The 20167-nt window shown below is 29.0% G+C and overlaps 1 protein-coding gene across 3 annotated transcripts in view; it reads right to left on the reverse strand.

The window, feature by feature from the left end:
- The window catches only part of LOC129960567 (MFS-type transporter SLC18B1-like), a 93523-nt gene that overhangs the window by 41069 nt on the left and 32287 nt on the right, over positions 1 to 20167 (reverse strand). For all 3 annotated transcript variants that reach the window (XM_056074059.1, XM_056074060.1, XM_056074058.1), the window contains exon 2: positions 918 to 1164. In XM_056074059.1, coding sequence (XP_055930034.1) covers positions 918 to 1136 — 219 coding nt within the window. In that variant the 5' untranslated portion in view covers positions 1137 to 1164. The remainder of the gene's footprint in view (positions 1 to 917; positions 1165 to 20167) is intronic.

Raw genomic sequence — 20167 nt, forward strand, 5'->3', positions numbered from 1 at the left:
GGTAAATGAAATTTGATTCAACTTTAGAATCTAAAGTGTAAATTCTTATCAAATTTTGAACCAAATATGTCAAAGAGTTGGCCGTATGTCGGCCTGTCTCCCGCATGCATGTACTTAGAATAAATGAAATATGGTACTGTGATTTTTGGTCTTAATTGGCCGAAAATATTTTGGCTCTAATCAATTCTATGGGGAGTTGAGAAAAGGGGGATAAAAGTCTTTATTAGAGAGAATGCTAGAAAATTTCGAGAAGGTCACTCCCGTCGGTTTTTTAGCAGCAAATAATCAGAAATTCATTTCTTGCAAACGTCATACAAGCGAATGTATTACAATGAAATCAGAATAACTTCAACTACATTTTAAATCATTTTTATCCTATATTAAGAAACTTAGCACCCGAAATTTACCTGACTTTTGAAATGACAGGAATGGTTTAATGCAGTTACAATTATTAATAATACATTTAATATTTGAATAAATATTTCAAGTTGGAAGTTATGCAATTTTTCGCGAATTCCGTAGTACTTCTTTTCAGCATTGTATTAGCTCCAGCAAAGAAATAGTTTGTTTTTTTTTTTAAAAAGTCCGGAATCATACCACACATGATAACCCATTAATCAAAATGAAAATCGTCTTAACTTCTGCGTCTCATTACAACTCAGTTGTCATATTTAGTTTTGTGCAATAAAAATGTAGGTCGCATAAAGCAAATTATTTATTCTTCTACCCGATTTAGTACCTCAAAGGAGTGCTAGCTTCACCTCTGGATTACTTTGCTGCTACTATCTTTTTCATTTAAGCATAATTCAACAACCGGCAAAAAGCCTAGAAATTCGCTACTGATGCTTGTATGCGTTTATTACACATACGATTATTTCATAAGCATGCATTTATTACACAAGAACTTTGAAACTTACTTCACGTGGGAAAAACGGCGCTTGAAGAGAGAAAGCAGAGGCCATCCAGAAATTGGCATATGTGAGAGATACGATCACATAGAATTTCTTCCAATCTCTTGGAGGTGGCAGTGGAGGTGGCATTTCTTGCCGGGTGATACATTCTTCTGGTTCTTGACGAGTCGCTTCGGCTTCAAGCCTTTTGTCGGAGGACTGTTCAACTTCTAGTGCTTGCGTCATTCGGATGGTTGAGAATCAACTGTTTTCCCTGCAAGACAAAATAATAATGTTATCTATAACATGCCTGTAATGTAAAAATATTATAGGTTTGTTATAGATATGTTTAATTTTTGAGACGAACTTGCACCTGACATTTATTTCTTTTAAAAAAATGATGTAATTGATAAACAGTATCTTGATTTCACAGAAAAATATTTTTACCAAGAAATTACTGATTTTTTAAAATCATTTTTACCTTCTCTAAGAAGAGATGAATTTCAGCTGGTTGGTTTTTCAAGTAGATACTCTTAATTATTTAATAAACGATGAAAAAGCTAATTCAGGAATTACGTGAAGAAATGTACATGTGTTTTATAAGGATTGTACTATTTACCTTAATAGTTAATAAACTTTAATCTCAATTTACCAGAAGTTTCGCATCACATGCTAAGATTTAGGGCACACGTAAACAGACAATTGTGCCATTTCACAACGAGAAAGAAGGTCATTCAAATTAACAAAAGTAATTTATAAATAAACTATTAATAAAATGATGTAATGTTGGTAATTATTTTGTTTAAGGGAAGCTATTAAAATGAAAAGTTGGTTCAACTGTTTAAGAAATATAGAAAGAAAAACGTTTAAAATCAGCAAATAAATTACAATTATTTGTTTAAATCAGCAAATAAATTACAAGTGGGATTATTCAAAATTATTATCATTCAAGATGGCGCGGAAAAATTATTTGTATGCTGTTTATTTGATTATGGTCATTCATTTCTTTCTGGTTCATTCAGAGCCAGTTCATTTTCCCAACAACTCGTTTTGATTACTTATTTTATACCCAAATTATTAAAAGTATGTTTCAAATTTATTTCTTTTATGATTATTTCTTATTTGTTTAAAACTTCCAAGCCCTTAATTCTTAAAATATGTAGAGATCCTGAGTGCACTAGGGAAGCTTCGAATCTCACAGAATCAAAAGCAATTATTTGCAAAATAATAATACTAATCTCCTTTCCCACTGCGAAATCTCGCATTTGAAAATTTTAAAGTGTAATAGACATGTATTAAATCTGATAGTATTTTGGAGCGTTACTTCTAAGTTATGAACTTAAAAAATCATTTTTGTGAAAGATATTTAGACATATTATAGAATAAAGGTACCTTTAAAAAAACAAGATTGAAGCGATTCCTTATCTTATCTTTTACATAATGATTAACCTTTTTAATTCTAAGGTTTACTGAGCTCGGGTTTTTGCAACTTTCAACCTAAGTTTTTTCAGCACTATGGGACGTTTTTTCCAGAGAGAAAAAAAACAGAAGCTGATGAGCTAACGTATAATTTGGTCTTCACCTTTAAATCTCATGTAACCAGAAATTTCAAATATTTCATCAATTTTGTAGATGTAAATAACATGGGAATTAAGCTATCCGAAAAAACCTTTAACAATTTTCTTACCAGGTCATTCCAATAATTTTATTTAGTAGATAACAATTTTTTTACAATTAAAAATTCTTCTAATCACCAGTTTCGTTGGATTTACGTATATCACACTGAAATCTCTCAGGAAAAATGGCGTAATTAAGTTGGGGTAGGCAAGACATGTATCATGGGTTCTATTATTACTGGGTGCAAAATTGGGGAATCGATTGCATTTAGAGGAGTTCGTTTTTTCCCTTTCATTCTTTAGATTCTAAAAAAATTAAAATAGTTCAATCAAATAAAAGAATATATATAGTACAGTCCTTTTCCCAACCTGGGAGGCAACTTAGGCAAAATTTCTCAAAACAAAACAAGAGAAATCTGTAACAGAAATCGAATGACAAAACCCATTTCTGAAGGGTTGAAGCTTTTTTCAAAAATTTGGGCTTAAAGGCAAGAGGAGGGTATACTTGGCCATTTCTAGATTATTTTTTTAGAAGATAAAATATCGTATATTCCACAATATGTATTATTGTTTCTCCTGGTGTATTTGGAAAAATAAAATGTTATAACCCCTATATTCCGCTAGATTGGATATCCGCTTCGTTTGAAATTCATGCCATTTCGAAATAATGTATTTCTATTTTCAAACTGCAAGGGAAAAAAATGTTTATTCTTATTTGGTAAAATATAAAGGTCAATTCCAACTTATCAATATTTGAATTTTTTGCGAGAAAATGTTATATACATAATTTGATCATCTTTATTAATATTTGTGATGGGAGATACTGGATCAAGTGGTTTGTATGCATTTTATCCTTATTTTTTTTTTCAATGCGAGAACAATGGAATGCATATTTGTCTTACATTTTTCTAATGGCGGAAAATGTTTACTCAAGCATTCGTTTGAATTTCTTATTTAAGCCCTTTTAAATGGTTTATAATGATCAAATAAATATATCTGAGCAAATTTTCCAAACAACAATAAATACTTTCGATAGATTTTATATATATTTACTAAAATTTTGTTATAACTTTACAATGCCTTTTAGATCAAAGATCTAACCATATTAAAAATATATTTTGCACTTCTCATTATCTAATATTAAAAGATGAAGTTAATTATACAATATAAAAAGATTATCTTTTTATATTGCATAATTAACATTATGTTAATTATACAATATAAAAAGATAATGTTAATCTCCTATTATTAAAAGATAATGTTGAATCTGTTGTCTTTTGATGGCGCATTATGAGGCGGAACATGTTACTTAAAATTACCAGATTTAGAGCAAATTTTTTTGGAATGTGGGAATGTGCACATCAAAACATTTATTTAAAAACTTTTAAAAGAATTTTAATTCATTAAAAAGTAAGCAAAATTTCAATGTTTTTGGTAAATTTTTGAAAAATATTATTGAGGAAAAATAATTTTTACAGCATCTTAAAATTCCAAAAATCATTTCTTCAGGTACTGGCACTTTTTATGGTTTTAACTATGGTTTATGGTCTTAAATATTTTTCAATATGACTTTTTATGGGTTTTTTTATATGGTTTATGGTTTTAAAAATATTTTCCAACATGACTTCCTATAATAATCTATATTTACTATGATAATAAGCAGGATCATTTATATTTCAGATAATGGAATGCAGTGTGTCTTTTATATGTAAACGAATGATTTAGATTGTTGGTCTGATTTTTTATTATCCAGTTATATGTAACTGCGCAAGATACAATTGTGCTTGGTTTCAAGCTAAAAGCATATGAAACAATTTGTTGTTCAATTATGTGTGCAACTTAAATACGTACTTTAAAATTAGTTAAGAAATTAGTAATTATTTGAAATTTAAATTCTTGCATGATAAAAATTTTAAATAATTTTAATTTCCGTATTTTTAGAAAATTATCCCGATTAACTTTATGAACAATTCTAAGAGAACAATCGTTAACTACATAATCTAAAAAATATGCAATACAATTTCGTTTTATTAACGCATCAAAATGTAGTTAAAATGCATTTCCCATGCTGTTTTTTTTTTTTTTTTTTTTTTGTAATTTTCCATTTATTTTTTGTTTATATTAGTTAACACTTTCAGAGTATCAAAAATTAAGTAAGTTCTATATTAAAGTTCGTTGACATTAGGAAATAAAGATTAGTTCTAAAACACATATATAAATTTAAAATTATTGAACTTATTATTATTTGGGATCCATGTCTTAGAACTGCCAGGCATAAGATTCAGGGGGGGAGGGAATATGTAGACTGTATTTTTTTTCTTTTTTTTAATGAGGGGAGCTGTTTTGATGTTTGTTCTGTGCTCCAATTTATACAAGAATGTATTAGCTCCAGTAATGTTAAATACATAAATATATTTCAGGTAAAAAGAAATCCAAAAACCTATTTATCTTAACCGCATAGCGAAGAACATCTATGCAATTATTAACTCCAAATTTATTCAAGAAAAAAAGCATAACTCCTGGTTATACAACCAGCCTAAATTTAGCATACAGGAAGCTAAAAATAGCCTTTCACTGAAGGAAATTGAATGCAAGTATTAATTATTTATCTATTTGGGGGATTCCATTGAATGAGCGATAGCATCCTTTTAAATTTATTCAAGAAAAAAAAAGCATAACTCCTCCAGCTGTCGTGCAAAAATGTTGTCCTAAGATTGTGAAGTTTACCAAAGCAAAATTGCAACTTATGTAATGCCAATAGACCCTTTTTTTCTATCGCCTAATTATAGAAGTTGAGCAGCTAGCTATGCATAACCTTGGACTGCACTTGACTTCATGATTACTGTCGTACGTGTATCTGTGTTATGAAATGAACCGCAAAGGAAAGCCTTCGGAAAGTCATTTCATTATGTATTGCTTTGCTTTCTAAATGAATTTTTTTTTTCCTTTTCGGTCCGGGTAATAAATGGAAACCTTCATGTTTTGTTATATAATGCTCTATTTTAGAATCAAATCAGCAGGTGAAAAAATAGGTAACTAAAAATAAAAAAAATTATTCTATGTGCTTCATCTTGCTGATTAAACCATGAACTTTTGATCCTTCTAACCCTCAGACGGGAAAAAAACTAACAACGAGTTGAATTCAGAATTTATTTTTACTAATCGCCTTCGGCGATTAAATGGTTACCAAAAAAACGCACAAGACAAATGTATCAGTTATTGAATTTAATTTCAACGGATAAAAAAAAAACATGGATATAATTATATATTTTGAATCGAATGAATTCAATTATTTCAATTTCTTACATTCATTTTTTTTAAATGTTTATACGAAATTCTTAAAGCAACGAAATTTAATAAAAAGGCTTTTACTTTCACCATGAATGGTTTTTACTTAAATTACGATATGTATACATAATATATAGCTAATTGTGAAATACATATTTGAGATACAACAGAAGAATAGAATTATTTTAATCTGCATTTCGTAAAGCACAAAAAGGAAAAAAAATTTCACATTATTATTTCAAATAATAAGGGAAAGCAAATTAAAAAATTGCGAAAGCAATGAAAATGAAATAAGAAAAATGCTCTAAGAAATGTTATAAAAAAATGCTATTATTTTAATTTCGGAGGTAATTTTTAAAGATATTAAGAATTTGAAACAAAATATCAAAGAAATAATATTGGTATTAATAGAAACACGATCTTTTAAGATTCAGTATATAAAAATAGAGAAATTTTATGACTTTTTAATCCTTTAAAGAGCCATTTTTTTCTAGTCATATTATGTTAAAATATTTTTAGGCTTGAATAGAATAAGAAAAGGGATTCATTTAGCTTATTAGATAAATTTAATTTTATTTGATTTGATTTGATTTGATTAATTAATTTAATAATTAAGTATCAAATCAAAACACATAATTTTGTCGGAGATAAAGAACTGAAGCATCTAAGTTTCTGACTTAGTAAAAAAAAAAATTGTCAGAACTTATGCCAACCTACATAATTTCATACAAAGATTGATAAATTTGGTGGGAAGCATACTTCCCACGGCCTTAGAAAGGGTTAACAAATAAACTTATTACTAACAGAAAAACTTATGATTTGGTAGCTTGATGAAATAGTGAAAATGCCTGGCATCACTTCAGAAATGATAAGTATTGTTGGAGATCGAATTTAATCCTTTGCAAGTAGAAAAGAATTATATGGATAATTATTTTAGTGGATTCTTTTTTGGATTTGGAAATTTTTACTTCTTTTTAGTGCTGCAAGATTTAAATATAAAAGTGGACTTTTCGGAAAAACAGTCCGCTACTTCTTGCAGTTCTGTAAATAATGTTCTTAAATTCTCGAAATCAAGAAACATCAAAAGAGTTCACCATTTAGAATTATGTCCGAGAGGGTCCTCTCGAGTGCAAAAGGTTTAAAATATTTGATTCGGGTAAAAGATATAGGAGCTTTGTTAAAATGAGGTAAAAACTTCACAACAGTTTTATCTATATCACTGGAAATATATATATTTTTTTAATTTTAAGGTAAAGTTAAAATCAACCTTTGCAGTAATATTTTTGAAATAGCAGAAAATGATAAAATTTTGCTCAAGGTAAGCGATTACGTTCCAACTTTTCGACGAATAGTATAAAATACTTTTGAAGATTATAAAATATTTATACTTTTTAATTTTATATAAAACATGAAAGAAAAGTACGTCAATTAAATGCCAAAAATTTATTTTTTTAAACTGAAACATTTTTTTTTTAAATAAAAGAGGTATAAAGTAAAAAATTTCAAGTTTAAGAATTTACCAAATGATATGGTCAAAAGTCTGCACATAACTTAAATAAGTCATCTTGCTTCTTAATTAAGAGATAAGCTGTAATTCTTTTGAATCTTTGAGATTCAACTTACAAAAAGAAGTTTTCAATAAAAAGAAGTTTTCAACTAAAATATTTTTTAATTGACAGATTGCTTATTCTGTTTTAAAAATTGCAGAACATATTGAGAAATTATTAAATCAAATTTGGGCAAAAATCTGCCTTAAATTTTAATTTATGAGGTTTTTCGTAAAACGGTTTTAACAAAATTTAAAATTTTTAGAAAAAAGCATTTAAAGATGTAAAATAGAAGTCAAACGTAAATTATGTGAAAATAAAAACAAATAACTTCGAAAAGAATGAACGTCGAGCCAAAATAAAAACGCTTTTATTTAAAAAATAAAGAATTTTTGATTAAAAAAATATTTGGCATTTTTGCAAGAAATTAACTTCAAATTTATCAAATTTCGCACAGTTATTGTATAAGCAGTGAGAAAAGATACCATCAACTTTTGAAGATACAAAAATCAAATATTCAGTTACTTCCGAATTAACAAAAATTATCTTTCTTGCACTTTGAACCACTCTACCACTGTTTTTTTTAAGTATCTTATTTTCATACGTTTTTTAACAATTTTTTTATTGGTCTTAAAGCAGTGATTTATTTATGTTTAAAACTGAGTTTAAATCAATCATTCCGACGAAGACAACCTATCCAGCACTCCAGAAAACATTATGAGCAAAGTTTGCTGTCCTAATATAGCAAATATTAATTACGTATGGAGAAAATGAGCTTGCGGTGGTTTTTAAAAATCGTCCGATTTAACTGATATTCGAATTTTAATTAAAACAAACGATAAAAGGACTTTATACATTAAAACCTGTTTTGTGCGGTCCCTTTTTATGCGAATTTGTTGTTGTGCGATTTTATTTTTATACGATACGAAGTGCGATTTTTTAATGCGGTATATGAATTTCAACGGCGTTTCCACCATTGTCATGTTTCCTATCAGTGTACATATGCATGTACTCTTCAAGACGCTCTGTCTATTTGTTTTAAACGGTCTCCCGACAATGCACATTCAATTATTTTCGCTCGACGGGGTAGTAACACGCTTCATATTCCGGGTTTTATCCACGATTCATGTGATTAAGGTTCATTTTATAGTGAGATTAGAGGTTAATTACTTTTGTTTCTATTTTTATATAGTTTATGATTTTTATTTTATTTTTAGACATAAGTACTCTCTTAAAATAAATAATTCTAGCCAAAAAAAAAAGTGAAAAGAAAGACAATTCAATTAGAAATAAAAATTCTAATATCAAAGAAACTAGTATTCCATCTCCGTTTTGGATAACAACGAGTAGCAGTGAGTTAAATAATATGCATTTTGAAAACTTCTCCATGTATACAATGAGAAATTAAATGTTTAAAATGTTTCCATGTGTAATTTATTTATTTAGTTTTGATGCCCTTTCTCATGTATTTCATAAATAACTGACGTATTTTCTAAGTGCGACTTTTTTTTTATGCGGTCCCTGTCCACCGCATAAAAATTTTTCTGTAGTATGTCGTACAAAATTGTTTATAAGTATTTATAAAATTTCCGAATATTTTTGTACGTTTTTTTATGCGGTCCTATCTACCGCATAAAAACAGGTTTTACTGTACATTATATTTTTTGTAAAATTAGGTTTCACGTTAAAGTTATTATACATGAAAGGACTTGAATCCTGAACAATCAACCAATTTCTCATAAAATTTTGTAAAAACACATACACATGTAAAACACATGTCCATGTTTATTACTTACAAAGGACTTTAGCGCCAAATTGAAAATTCCATATATGCTTAGTAAAGTATGATATTTGTGCACACATTTGCTTTTAATATTTGGAGAGATTATATTTCATCTCTTCCTCAATTTCTCTCCCAAAGATTGTCTTTCAATAAAACATAGTATTTGAGGTGAGTGAATAAATATTTAATTACATACCATTTTAATTATTTTCAAAAGTAGAGAAGCGACTGCGAAAAAGGAATATACACCATTTAAATACTTCCTCACTCTAGCAGGCCCATCGCGCGAATATCTGTTACATTCCAATAAACTGAGGTTAATTTGGTTGTTGTTACAAGTTGCCATTGAGTTCGATAATCAATTTTCACATACATATCAGAAAATATTTCAAAGTATTTTGATTGAACCACTAATTACTGTGCTTATTTGATATATTTTAGCTTACATTCGAGATCCAGTATTTAATTTTTAAGCCGTTAGAAATGGATATGATGTTCAAATTGAAAAATTGCTTTAAATAATGGAAAAATTATATTTTATTAACATACGCTACATATGACATTTTATTAACATACGCTACATATGACATTTTATTAACATACGCTACATATAACATATTTTATTAACATACGCTTTACACATAAAGCTACACAATCATATTTATGATACGTAATATTAAAGAAGTCCTGTACTTTTGAGGCCAAAACTAACCGATAAGAAAATTTGAATTTAGGCAAATTAGTTGCCGCTTCGAGAAAGCGCCTTCAATTTATTGGCGCTTTCATCTTATTCATACTTTATTCATCATACTGAATTCTTTAAACTTTGAAGTGTGTATTGCTTTAATTTTTTTAATGCTACTTTTTCATAATTTTGAGGCATTTGCTTAAGAGAATCATTTAAAAAAAAATATTTTACTAGATTCTGTCTAAGATAATTATTCTCTTTTATATGTGATCAGTGAAAAAAAATTTATGTGCAAAATATTTTTAGTTAAATATTCCATCGTCGGAGTATTTTAATCGTTACCCGATAGCTAATTTCTAAATTGTTAGAGATAGGCATTTAGTTTCACAATTGGGAAATTCATTTAAATGATTTTAGAGTTGCTTTAGCCAATAAATTCACTGCAATATTTTTTTTTTTTTTTTTTTTTTTTTTTTTTTTTGCGATCTTCCTGACCTGTCCATTTTATTTTGTAAAATATTCTTAGCACACTAATATTTTAAACAAAAATAGTTCCAATCTCCTACGACCAAACTACCGAGCTATGAAACTTTAAAAATTAAAATTAGATTTTTAACCACTTCAGTGGCTGCCTAGAGGGATATGAATCAAACAAAAGATGATTTTTTTGCTTGAGATCGTTGTTATTTGACTTAAAATAATAAAATGAAAACGGTCACAATTTCTTCAGTGTTAGTCAAGCAAGAGTAAAATTTTTTGGAGTGTAAAATGTTAATATGTCAAGAATATTTTACTAAATACGATTCAATAGGAATGAAGGGCTGCATGAAAATTTAGATTTTGTAATTTTTACAGTGGTGTATCTACTGACTGAAACTACATAAGATATCATTTTCTTACATTTTAAAGCATTTTTTCCCCTCTAAAACTATTATGCATTTCTCTAATGGTTTAGAAATTAGCCATTGAATCGCGATTCAAATATAATAGGTAATCTGTATAGGGCGTATACCTATGATACAAACTGTTATCGAGGGTTGAAGCCATACTTAAGCTATTATTTGTAATTTTGTACGTGGCTGTTTGCATACCAGGACGTTTGAAGATGCGTGTCCTCCAGAGCTCTAAGTTTAATGTCAATAGCAAGCAACGGACCTGTCACAAAGAATGGTACAGTAATATGTGAAAGAGTGAAATAGTCAGCCAAGTGAAGACAGATTAACCTAACAAAAGAAGGAAATTCTAATCATTTTTAGTACAGCGGCTGTGCTAGTCAGTAAGCAAAAATAAAAATGCTACTGGGACAATATCAGCACAGTCCGTAAGGACAAATAATTAAATTGCGGCTTAATCTTATGTTAGAAATTCTGAAAAAGACTATTAGCTTGGCGTTTTTCTATTGGGATTATGAATTTGCAAGAAGAGTTAAATTTATTATCAATACAAATAACTTCAATCATTAGAATGACCGATTTTTTTATTATATTCAGATACATCTTATATTGGCAAAAATTGATTTCTTCCAATTTATTAAATTAAATGCATTTCTGTTAAAGTCTATAAAACATGGAACAGACTTAATTTCGATGTGCTCTCAGTAACTCGATCACGCATCCAATTCCCTGGCTTCATTTCCACACAAATAATCTGTTATGTGAACTATGACCACAATTAAACGTACCTTCTTTTAAACGCTAGTGCTGAGACAGAAATTCAAATTCGATCTAATCAGACAGCAGAATTATAAAAACTAATTGGAAAATAATTTTAGGGGAGGCTTCTACAAAATCGAATTTTAAGTCTAAGCAATTTTCTATCTTAATACAAAATTAATAAGAGTATAGCAACTAAAATAGCAGCCTGTCATGGCATAATTTTATACAGCTCAGAGAATCCTCTTGAAAACAAAAATTTAAAAAGGGTTCCACTACTTTTAAGAAACATTTTACAACCTTTTGGACTTATGCCATCTAGACTGTCTCATTTTGTTTTCCGTTTATTGAATACAAAATTCCCTGTTTCTGTAAATTCTGAGAATAAAGAAATATTTTTATAACAATGTCCATTCTGATTCCTATATTTTAAGATCAGACGATTATAATCAATGTGCATTATTTTAAAAAATCCATGAATTTAAATAGCGTGTCAATTTTTTTTCAGCTTCTTTTTTTAATTATTAGTTTTCACTTATTGCAATTGTTATGCATTTGTATAATAAAATTGGTGTGAAAAAACGGTACTTGTCTGATATTTTTAATTCCAGATAATCAAATTTTAAGTTTGAACAGGTAACCGTCTTCTGCACTCAAATTTATAACAGCCTTGAGACACTGAAAAAAGTATGTGGTTTCAGGTACATAGTCCTGCTTTTACACTCAGTATTTAGAACTATGTGTAACAAATCAATTCCTAAAAAATCATCGGAAGTAGTCTACCCGAAACTTTCTCGCATATTCATAAAAAATCTTAAACTCTTTCCTCTGTATAAGATCATAAACTTTGAGTAAGACCGCAAATACTTTACATAGCAATGGTTAAAAATTGTTTGGAAATATAGATATTTGGCTTGAATCTAGCATTTTTTCTGAATCTATCCTGAGAATATGTATTTTTATCGCCTTTTCGCAGCCCGATTGACACCAAAATCTGACATAAAACTGCAATTGTGGTCACAAGATAACATAACGAATTTCATTGATGTAGCTCATAGCGTTTACATGCATGAAAAAGTACATACCAACAGAGGTCTATTATTTGATGGATTTGGTTCAAAATCTCATAAATGTCTATATTTTAGATTTTAACCTTTTGTACCAAACTTTATCTACCTAGCTGTGTGCTTCTTATAGTCATCGAGTTCACTCATAATCGAAACAGTCAGCACACAGACTTCATGGGAATGGATTTCGTTCAAAACTTGTTAGAAATTTGATCGTAGTTCCATCTGCCGAATTTCAGCAGTCAAACTCAAAGCGTTTTTGAATTATCGTGTTCACAGACATAATGCCAAAAATGTTTTTCGGACTGTATTTTTTTTGGAATCTGAAACCAAGAGAGATTCGACAAAATTTCGAATTCTATTATTATATTTTTTGATGATTTCAAGACTTTCTTTCTGTATATTTCGCTACGAGAAAGTAAAAAAGGCGGTATTTGGTCTTACACTGTTCTTAACTATTTAACAAGCAGAATCCAAACTTTTTTGTTTTGTTTTCATTATAACTAGTTATTTTTTTCATATATAACTAAAAAACCTATTTATTCTTTAAAAAACAGGAAAAGAAAGAAAAGAAAATTATCTGAATAGAAAATTGTACTTCAAATATCATTTAACCCTTTCTAGGGCCATGGGAAGTATGCTTCCCACTAAATTTATCAATCTTTGTATGAAATTATGTAGTTTGGCATTAGTTCTGACAAATTTTTTTTAGTAAAACAGAAACTTAGATGCTTCAGTTCTTTATCTCAAAAAAAATGATGCGTCTTGATTTGTTACTTAATTATTAATTAACCAAATTAATTAATCAGTTTAAATTTATCTAATAAGCTAAATGAATCCCTTTTCTTATTCTAATTTCACGCCTAAAAATATTTTAACAAAATATGACTAGAAAAAAATGGCCCTAGGTTAACCTAGGCCTAGGGTTAACAAGATAAAATAATTTCTTTTACGGCATCAAATTTAAGATTTTTATAAATGCTCTATTTATTCAAGATTTAAAAAGGCGTTTTATATATATAAATAGGTAAAAAAGTGTCAACATAAAATTTTAATATAAAAAAATACAATTTAAGGATTAAAGATTAATTCGAATCCTAATTCTTTTTTTTTTTTTAATTCGTAAGACTAATATAACTTCCATAATCTTCATATTGAAACAAATTCAATTTTCGAAATTTCTACACCGGTAAAACGTAAACATGTACCCTCCCTATTTCGATGGAAATAACTTTATAATATTCTTTCGGATAACACGCCTTTTAAGATTTTTCTATAGCTATTTATCTTCCAGATATGACAAAATGATAACTTAATTGAAAAGTATTTTTGATGACCTTGGAAAACTTTAAAACTTTTTTTAGCAAAAAGAGATGGAAATTTATTCAAGCTTTCGGTAGCTGTCTCCTAATTTACCGTTAAAGAAAGTCGTTCTCTGATATTTTTTAATTATATAAGAAAAAAATATTAAGGATGTACCTAAAAATCTCTTTTCTGTGCTAAAAAAATGACACGGCATGAGTGGCACTAATGATTTTATTTTCATTCATTAGCTATGCAGTTGAGCACTTCAACAAATGACCTTGCTTTGCTTACCTTGACAGTTCAAGCTGGAAATCGTTTTCGTCACCAGCATAGAAATAAATGTTACGAAATAAAAATTTAAAATTTAAAACTCTTAAATTACCTTCTTGATTCACGATAGCGTTATGTTCTCGAAACAATATTCTGTTAACTAACCTTGAAAACATCTTAGCACGTAACGCGAGAAGGTATCTAATATCGATTTAAAGAGCCGAGATCTATCGGGAAAAGTGGTTTTCATAACAATGCATTTATCCAAGCAAAAATAATCAAAGAATTGAATGGAATTAAGGATAGCCATGGTAGATCACTCAAATGGATTAAGCGAATACACGTCGCTCGGTTGGAAAGGCGGTTAACACACGGTGGGCCCGGTTTCTATTCCTGGGTAAGTATTGAGTGTTGTGGGTGAGATATAATTCCGACATCCACCATCAGATGTCTCTTTATAAAGTGAATCAATACCCCCTTACCTCTGACTGTTGTATACCAATTAAAAATGTATATTTATAGCTGCCTATTCTCACTCTTCAGTCGCTGTCAGCAACCAACCAAAAGTTATATTTTTATATATAATTTTATATATTGCTATATTTTTTTTTATTTAAAGGGATAATTCAGTACGCAGCGTATAGTTCTTATGAAATATTTTAATCTCCCCCCAAAAAAACTCATTTATTTGATTTACAAATTCAGAATTTTATTTTGTACTATTTCACTAAAAAAGAACGCTTTAGATTTACGTCAAAATGTCTGAATTAATACTAAATTTAACATCAAAAAGCTTTAGAAAAAATTAAATATTTAGATATAGATCTAATATGCTTCCATTATTATAGAAGTATTAGATTTGCAAATAAAATTAATCGATGGAGGGGGAACATCACAAGCTTATTATAAGTAAGGTAATTTGATGATAACTGTTTTGTGATGTAGTGTCGAAATATTTTTGGATACCTTACAAAATTATCTAAAAAAGATAACCAGGAATAACGCATTTTTTCGATGCTACGTATTACAAGCGTATCTCAAGGTTTTATTTCACAACATTTCTTATTTCTCAAAATTCGATAGATAGCGTTGTGTATCAGTTTAGTGATGATTTAATGAGAAAATTTCACTTAGAAATCATATACAATTTCCATATTTAAGTTCCTTATATTTTTCCATATGGGTTTATATCAAATGCCTTGTTGCAATTGCAAGGTTTAAAACTGTGCATCACATCAGCTATTTAAACAGAAATTCATCAAGCGCTTGCAAATGCATAGAGGGGAATTAAGTATCGCTTGAACATACTATGAGCAAAGAATCTCACATTGAGAGATATTTTTCGCAGTTCCAGTTTAAGTAATTAAAGACATTTTTATATTTCTTAGTTTTTTTTTTCACATAATTTTGTAATATGTCATTGATTTCTTGGGCACTCTGTATGTACAATGGCTTCGATGGGTGAAATGAGAAATATTTCTGACATTCCCTCAGTATTCTTTAATACGTTCGTTGCCATGAAACATGTTTACGGATTTGAACATTCTATATCTAACTATACGACTTCTTCACTACCATCTTTAATAACAGATGGAGTCATCTAATTAGATACGTATCATAAACACGAATCAAATGGCATCAGCGGTAACAAACGTGTTGAAGAAACACGCAAAATTTTAATCCTGTTTCGACTGATCTTTTAATACAGTATACATCAACAGTTAAAATGAGTCACTGTGTCATAACCTTCTATACCTAAAAAGCAGATGGAATCGTTTCAATGGCCCGAGGAAAGTGAAGACATACAGGAAAGTAACCCAACAATAGAAAAGAGGAAAGTCTACCCGACAGAGATCGAACTCACCATAATTCTTACCATTCTCCTACCTTAGAAGAATAAAGAAAAAGAAGCTTCACGAATATTAATTCGTAACACGTATTAAATTGCATCGTGCACGTTCTTTGGCCAGAAGGCCATTTTAAAACCCAAGACGATCAGAAAACTTCACGCTTTTCTCTGATTTCATGAAAAAAAAAAGCCTCAAAAATTAAGGGGAATATGATATTAGAGCAAATCGGCTACTCGAAAGAGTGTCGAATTCAAATATTCAAAAATAAAAGTCTTAGAAGCTCCAGAAAATTAAGGATATAGAATTTTAAAAAGAGAAATGTGCCTTTCTAAACAAAAAAAAAATTAATACATTTTAAGGTTTTAATCACAATTTATAAATACGAAGTGCATCACACTGACAAAGTAATTGCAAGAATTTTTCAAAACTATGCAGCAAAATATGAGTAAAAAAAGTTAAGTACTTTGTATTTATCGAAGCAAATAAATGAATTGTGAAAACTTTAATCCTTTGCAATCGGATGGTGACTCTCACTTGCTATTTAAGACGGTGCATTTTGTCTTTTAATTTATTTTTAAATTTTGACTGTTAAAAATACCTTCAGAATGTTAAAAAGATTTTAATTTTTCGGGAAATTCAACTTAAATCAATTATATATTATATTTCGGAACAATAAACAAGCCCTTACAATAGGTGAATAATTTTGCATCGAACTACTTTTCCGTACACAAAGGGTTAATCTGAGGTTTGCAGACAAGGAGAAAATTTAAAAAACTGCATTATAATATTTCTTAGAATTAATAAACAAGCAATTTTCAAATTATTTAAGCTTATTATAACAAAGCTATGTGTTACGTCAAAGATACAACACCAATAAAATTCAAAGATTACTCATCATAAATGCTTTGAAAAGAATTATAATGTTAAGTTTCATTTTCATGATTAAAATAATGCTCGAGCCTGATACAAAAACATTGTGTGCCGAATACGATGGTTAGTCAACTACAAATCAGTTTCGTAAAAAATAAAACGTTAACACTTTTTTCATGGGTCTTGGAGAGTGTGAGGACCTAAAAATCCTCTACATCAATTATCCAGTATAATGCTTTGAATTTAACTTATCTGCGTTTTAATATAATTGTCCATAATTTGCCATTTTCAGCACATGATATAAAAACTGAATATCAAGTTACATAATCGATTCTTTTGTTGAATACATTGTTTTATTAAATAAAAAAAATCGAGTACAATTTTGAATATTTCAGCCATGTTAAACATTTTCCCGTTATCATATTCCTATCAAAACTTAATACATATTTTAACTACCAGCATTTATGATGAACTAGAGCTATATTTTTTTGTTGTCCTTGCATATTTATTGATCCTGCCATTTTCTTTGCTGCAGAAAACGTGTCAGGAATAAGTTTGGCGTTTTTAATTTAGTAATTTGACGTTAAAATACAGTAATTAAAAAGCAATGCATAAATCAATGCGAGATTTGCATCGTTTTAATGTTACAAAAGCAATGTCGATACTAATGCGAAATGGCCTTGCTCTTCAATAATATAATATAGAAGGACGAAATGTCTTATTTTCTTATTAAAATTCAAATACTTTATTGTCTAATGTTGCTACTTCAATGGATGTATTTTGAATAAAGAAAGATTGAAAAATATCGAGTTATATCCATTTGTTGATAATTAATAAAAATATTTCTGGATATTGTGACAAATCTGTATTCAATAAAAAGATTATCTCTTATCCCTTCCTTTTTTATAAAAGAAATTCAATTTTGTAAAATAGTTACTGATATTGTGATGAGTAATCTATTTTCTATCTTGCAAAGTTTTATTTGCTTCTCTTTTATGAGAGGAATAATTCTTAGCTGATTTTTAAATAAACTTAAATCCATACCACTTTGAATTTAGTTTTATAAGCGTCCCTATGGGAAACACCAGGGCTGTTTTGGGACTGATCTCGCAAATTTGAACCACGGTCAACTGATAACTTCTCCACTTTTAAAAAAGAAACGTTTGAGGGCGGTTTCAATTAACGTACAATTTTGGATTAAAGCAATTTTTCAGAGTATCAGAGTGTTTGCAATCAGAGAAGCATAAAAGAAAATTGTTAGGCGTAATTTATACCTTTTTTCAATATGACTTCAAACCATCATATTCAACCGAAAACCATATCCTTGTTTTTAAAAATTGACATTGTGGTGTAAAAGCAGTACTATTTTTATGGAAATGCCCTTTAACATTGAAAAAGTCGACTTAAAGTTTCTAAAGCAATAGTAAAAGACCTACAACGAATAATTAAAACACTTTGGTAATATTCACAACAAGATAACAAAAGGACTTTTTTTTGTTTTTTTTTGTATAAGCACTCCTCTTACTGGGTTACTTCTGAAAGTTGTGTTTAAAATGGTGTTCATTAAATTCATTTTCAAAGATTTTTTCAATAAAATAAATTAGTAACACTATCTACTACGAGTAAAAAATAATTTCACTTCAAAGAGTAGATAAATTAAATTTCATCCTGTGTAATTTAAACTAAGAAAAAAATATATATTTAGTAATGTATCGCCGCGCTAAACATTGTATCGACATCGGCGAAAATAAAGGCACTGAACTTCATTGCCAGTTCAAGGATTTGCGGAGAGCTATCTTTCTTTGGTCTTATAAGTTATTAAAGTCGGCAATACAGGAAATCATCAATAAAGAAAGGAAGCTGCATCTAGTGATACATTAAAAATCTCTACAATAGCTGAAAATAAATGAGACTTTTATGCACGCGCTATTTACGAATTTAACTATATGTGGTGATACAATCAAACAAAATGAATGCTAAAGTTCTTATATTTCATTTCTATATAAATGAAATATAAACTTAAAAGGCAAAGAAACTAGAAATTGATATAGTGTTCCCATCTTTATGCAAAATTCCTTAATATGCGTAAGAATAAGTTAATACCTTCGATTAAATTTTTGTACTATGGAATCGAACAAGTTGAGAGTAAAATGTATCATAACTTCAACAGTATTGCTAGCTCGGAAAGCTAGATTTTCTCTAATAAATGGGCAATTTTAGTTTAATGAAATCAACGTCCCGTTTTCAAGCAACACTAAAATTTGATAGACCTTGTAATTTTGAATTCTCATCAAATAGTCCCAGTAGGTTGCATTCCCTTCAAACTTCCATATCGCATCAGCAACAGGATGTTTGATCCAAACGTCATATTTGACGTGTAATAGTGTAAATCCGCCCCAATTTTTGAAGTGAAATCGATTTTGAACCTCTAGTCTCAAAACCGAAGACTTTTCACTAGGTCTTAGTGACCCTAGTAATCGAAAAGCCAGTCCTATGGATGGCAAAAATAATGTTTGGCGATCCAGATTCAATAACTTTTCTCACGTGAGTACAAAAATAGGGATTCTGACCTGATAACTTTTATTGATGAGACATTGTTTTTGCATGTTTATATTTACACCTATTCACGCTTATTGTTTGGTTTCTTCCTATTAAAAGATTCCTTGATGTCATTTTTTTCAATTTTCTATTAAATATATCTTATCTAAAGTCAATGCAAGAATCTCGACAACTCGAAATAATCTATATATATTTTATATAACCGTTCTTCACATATTGAATCTCATACCATAAATGGTAGCCTTTGACACGGGAAAAAGAATGGGTTCTATCGATTCTCTCTTAATCTAATGTAACAATGTAGAATAAAGACAATCTTATCACATCCGCTTTGCTTCGGTATGCAAAAAGAAAGAGAAAGAAAAGCTGTAGATTCTTTAGTCTAAGCTGTTTTTACCAATGGTTCTCAAATAAAAAATGAATAATATACAGACATGAACAAAAATTAAGTGACAATTTCTATGACATATTTGAGGTTCTACTTTGTATGTACAAGTTAGTTTTAGAACATGTCGATATAAATTTTTGAGGATTCTTGTTAAATGAGAAAGTCGATGATTCCTTTCCTAATGATATTTCCTCGCTTTTGATAAAACATTTTAGAATGCTTTGATGTGCATGGAACGATCAGAGTGGGCAAATATGTGTGCATAGTCATAAAACCGAGTTCAATATTTCTGTGAGCAAGCGTTCGAGTCAAGCTTATTGGCATTTAAATATTTATAAAATTAATTAATTAGCTTTTTACACTTTCCTAAAACGGGTGTTTATTTCCCTTTTTT

Source organism: Argiope bruennichi, chromosome X2 (assembly GCF_947563725.1).
Source record: "Argiope bruennichi chromosome X2, qqArgBrue1.1, whole genome shotgun sequence".
Lineage (NCBI taxonomy): Eukaryota > Metazoa > Arthropoda > Arachnida > Araneae > Araneidae > Argiope > Argiope bruennichi.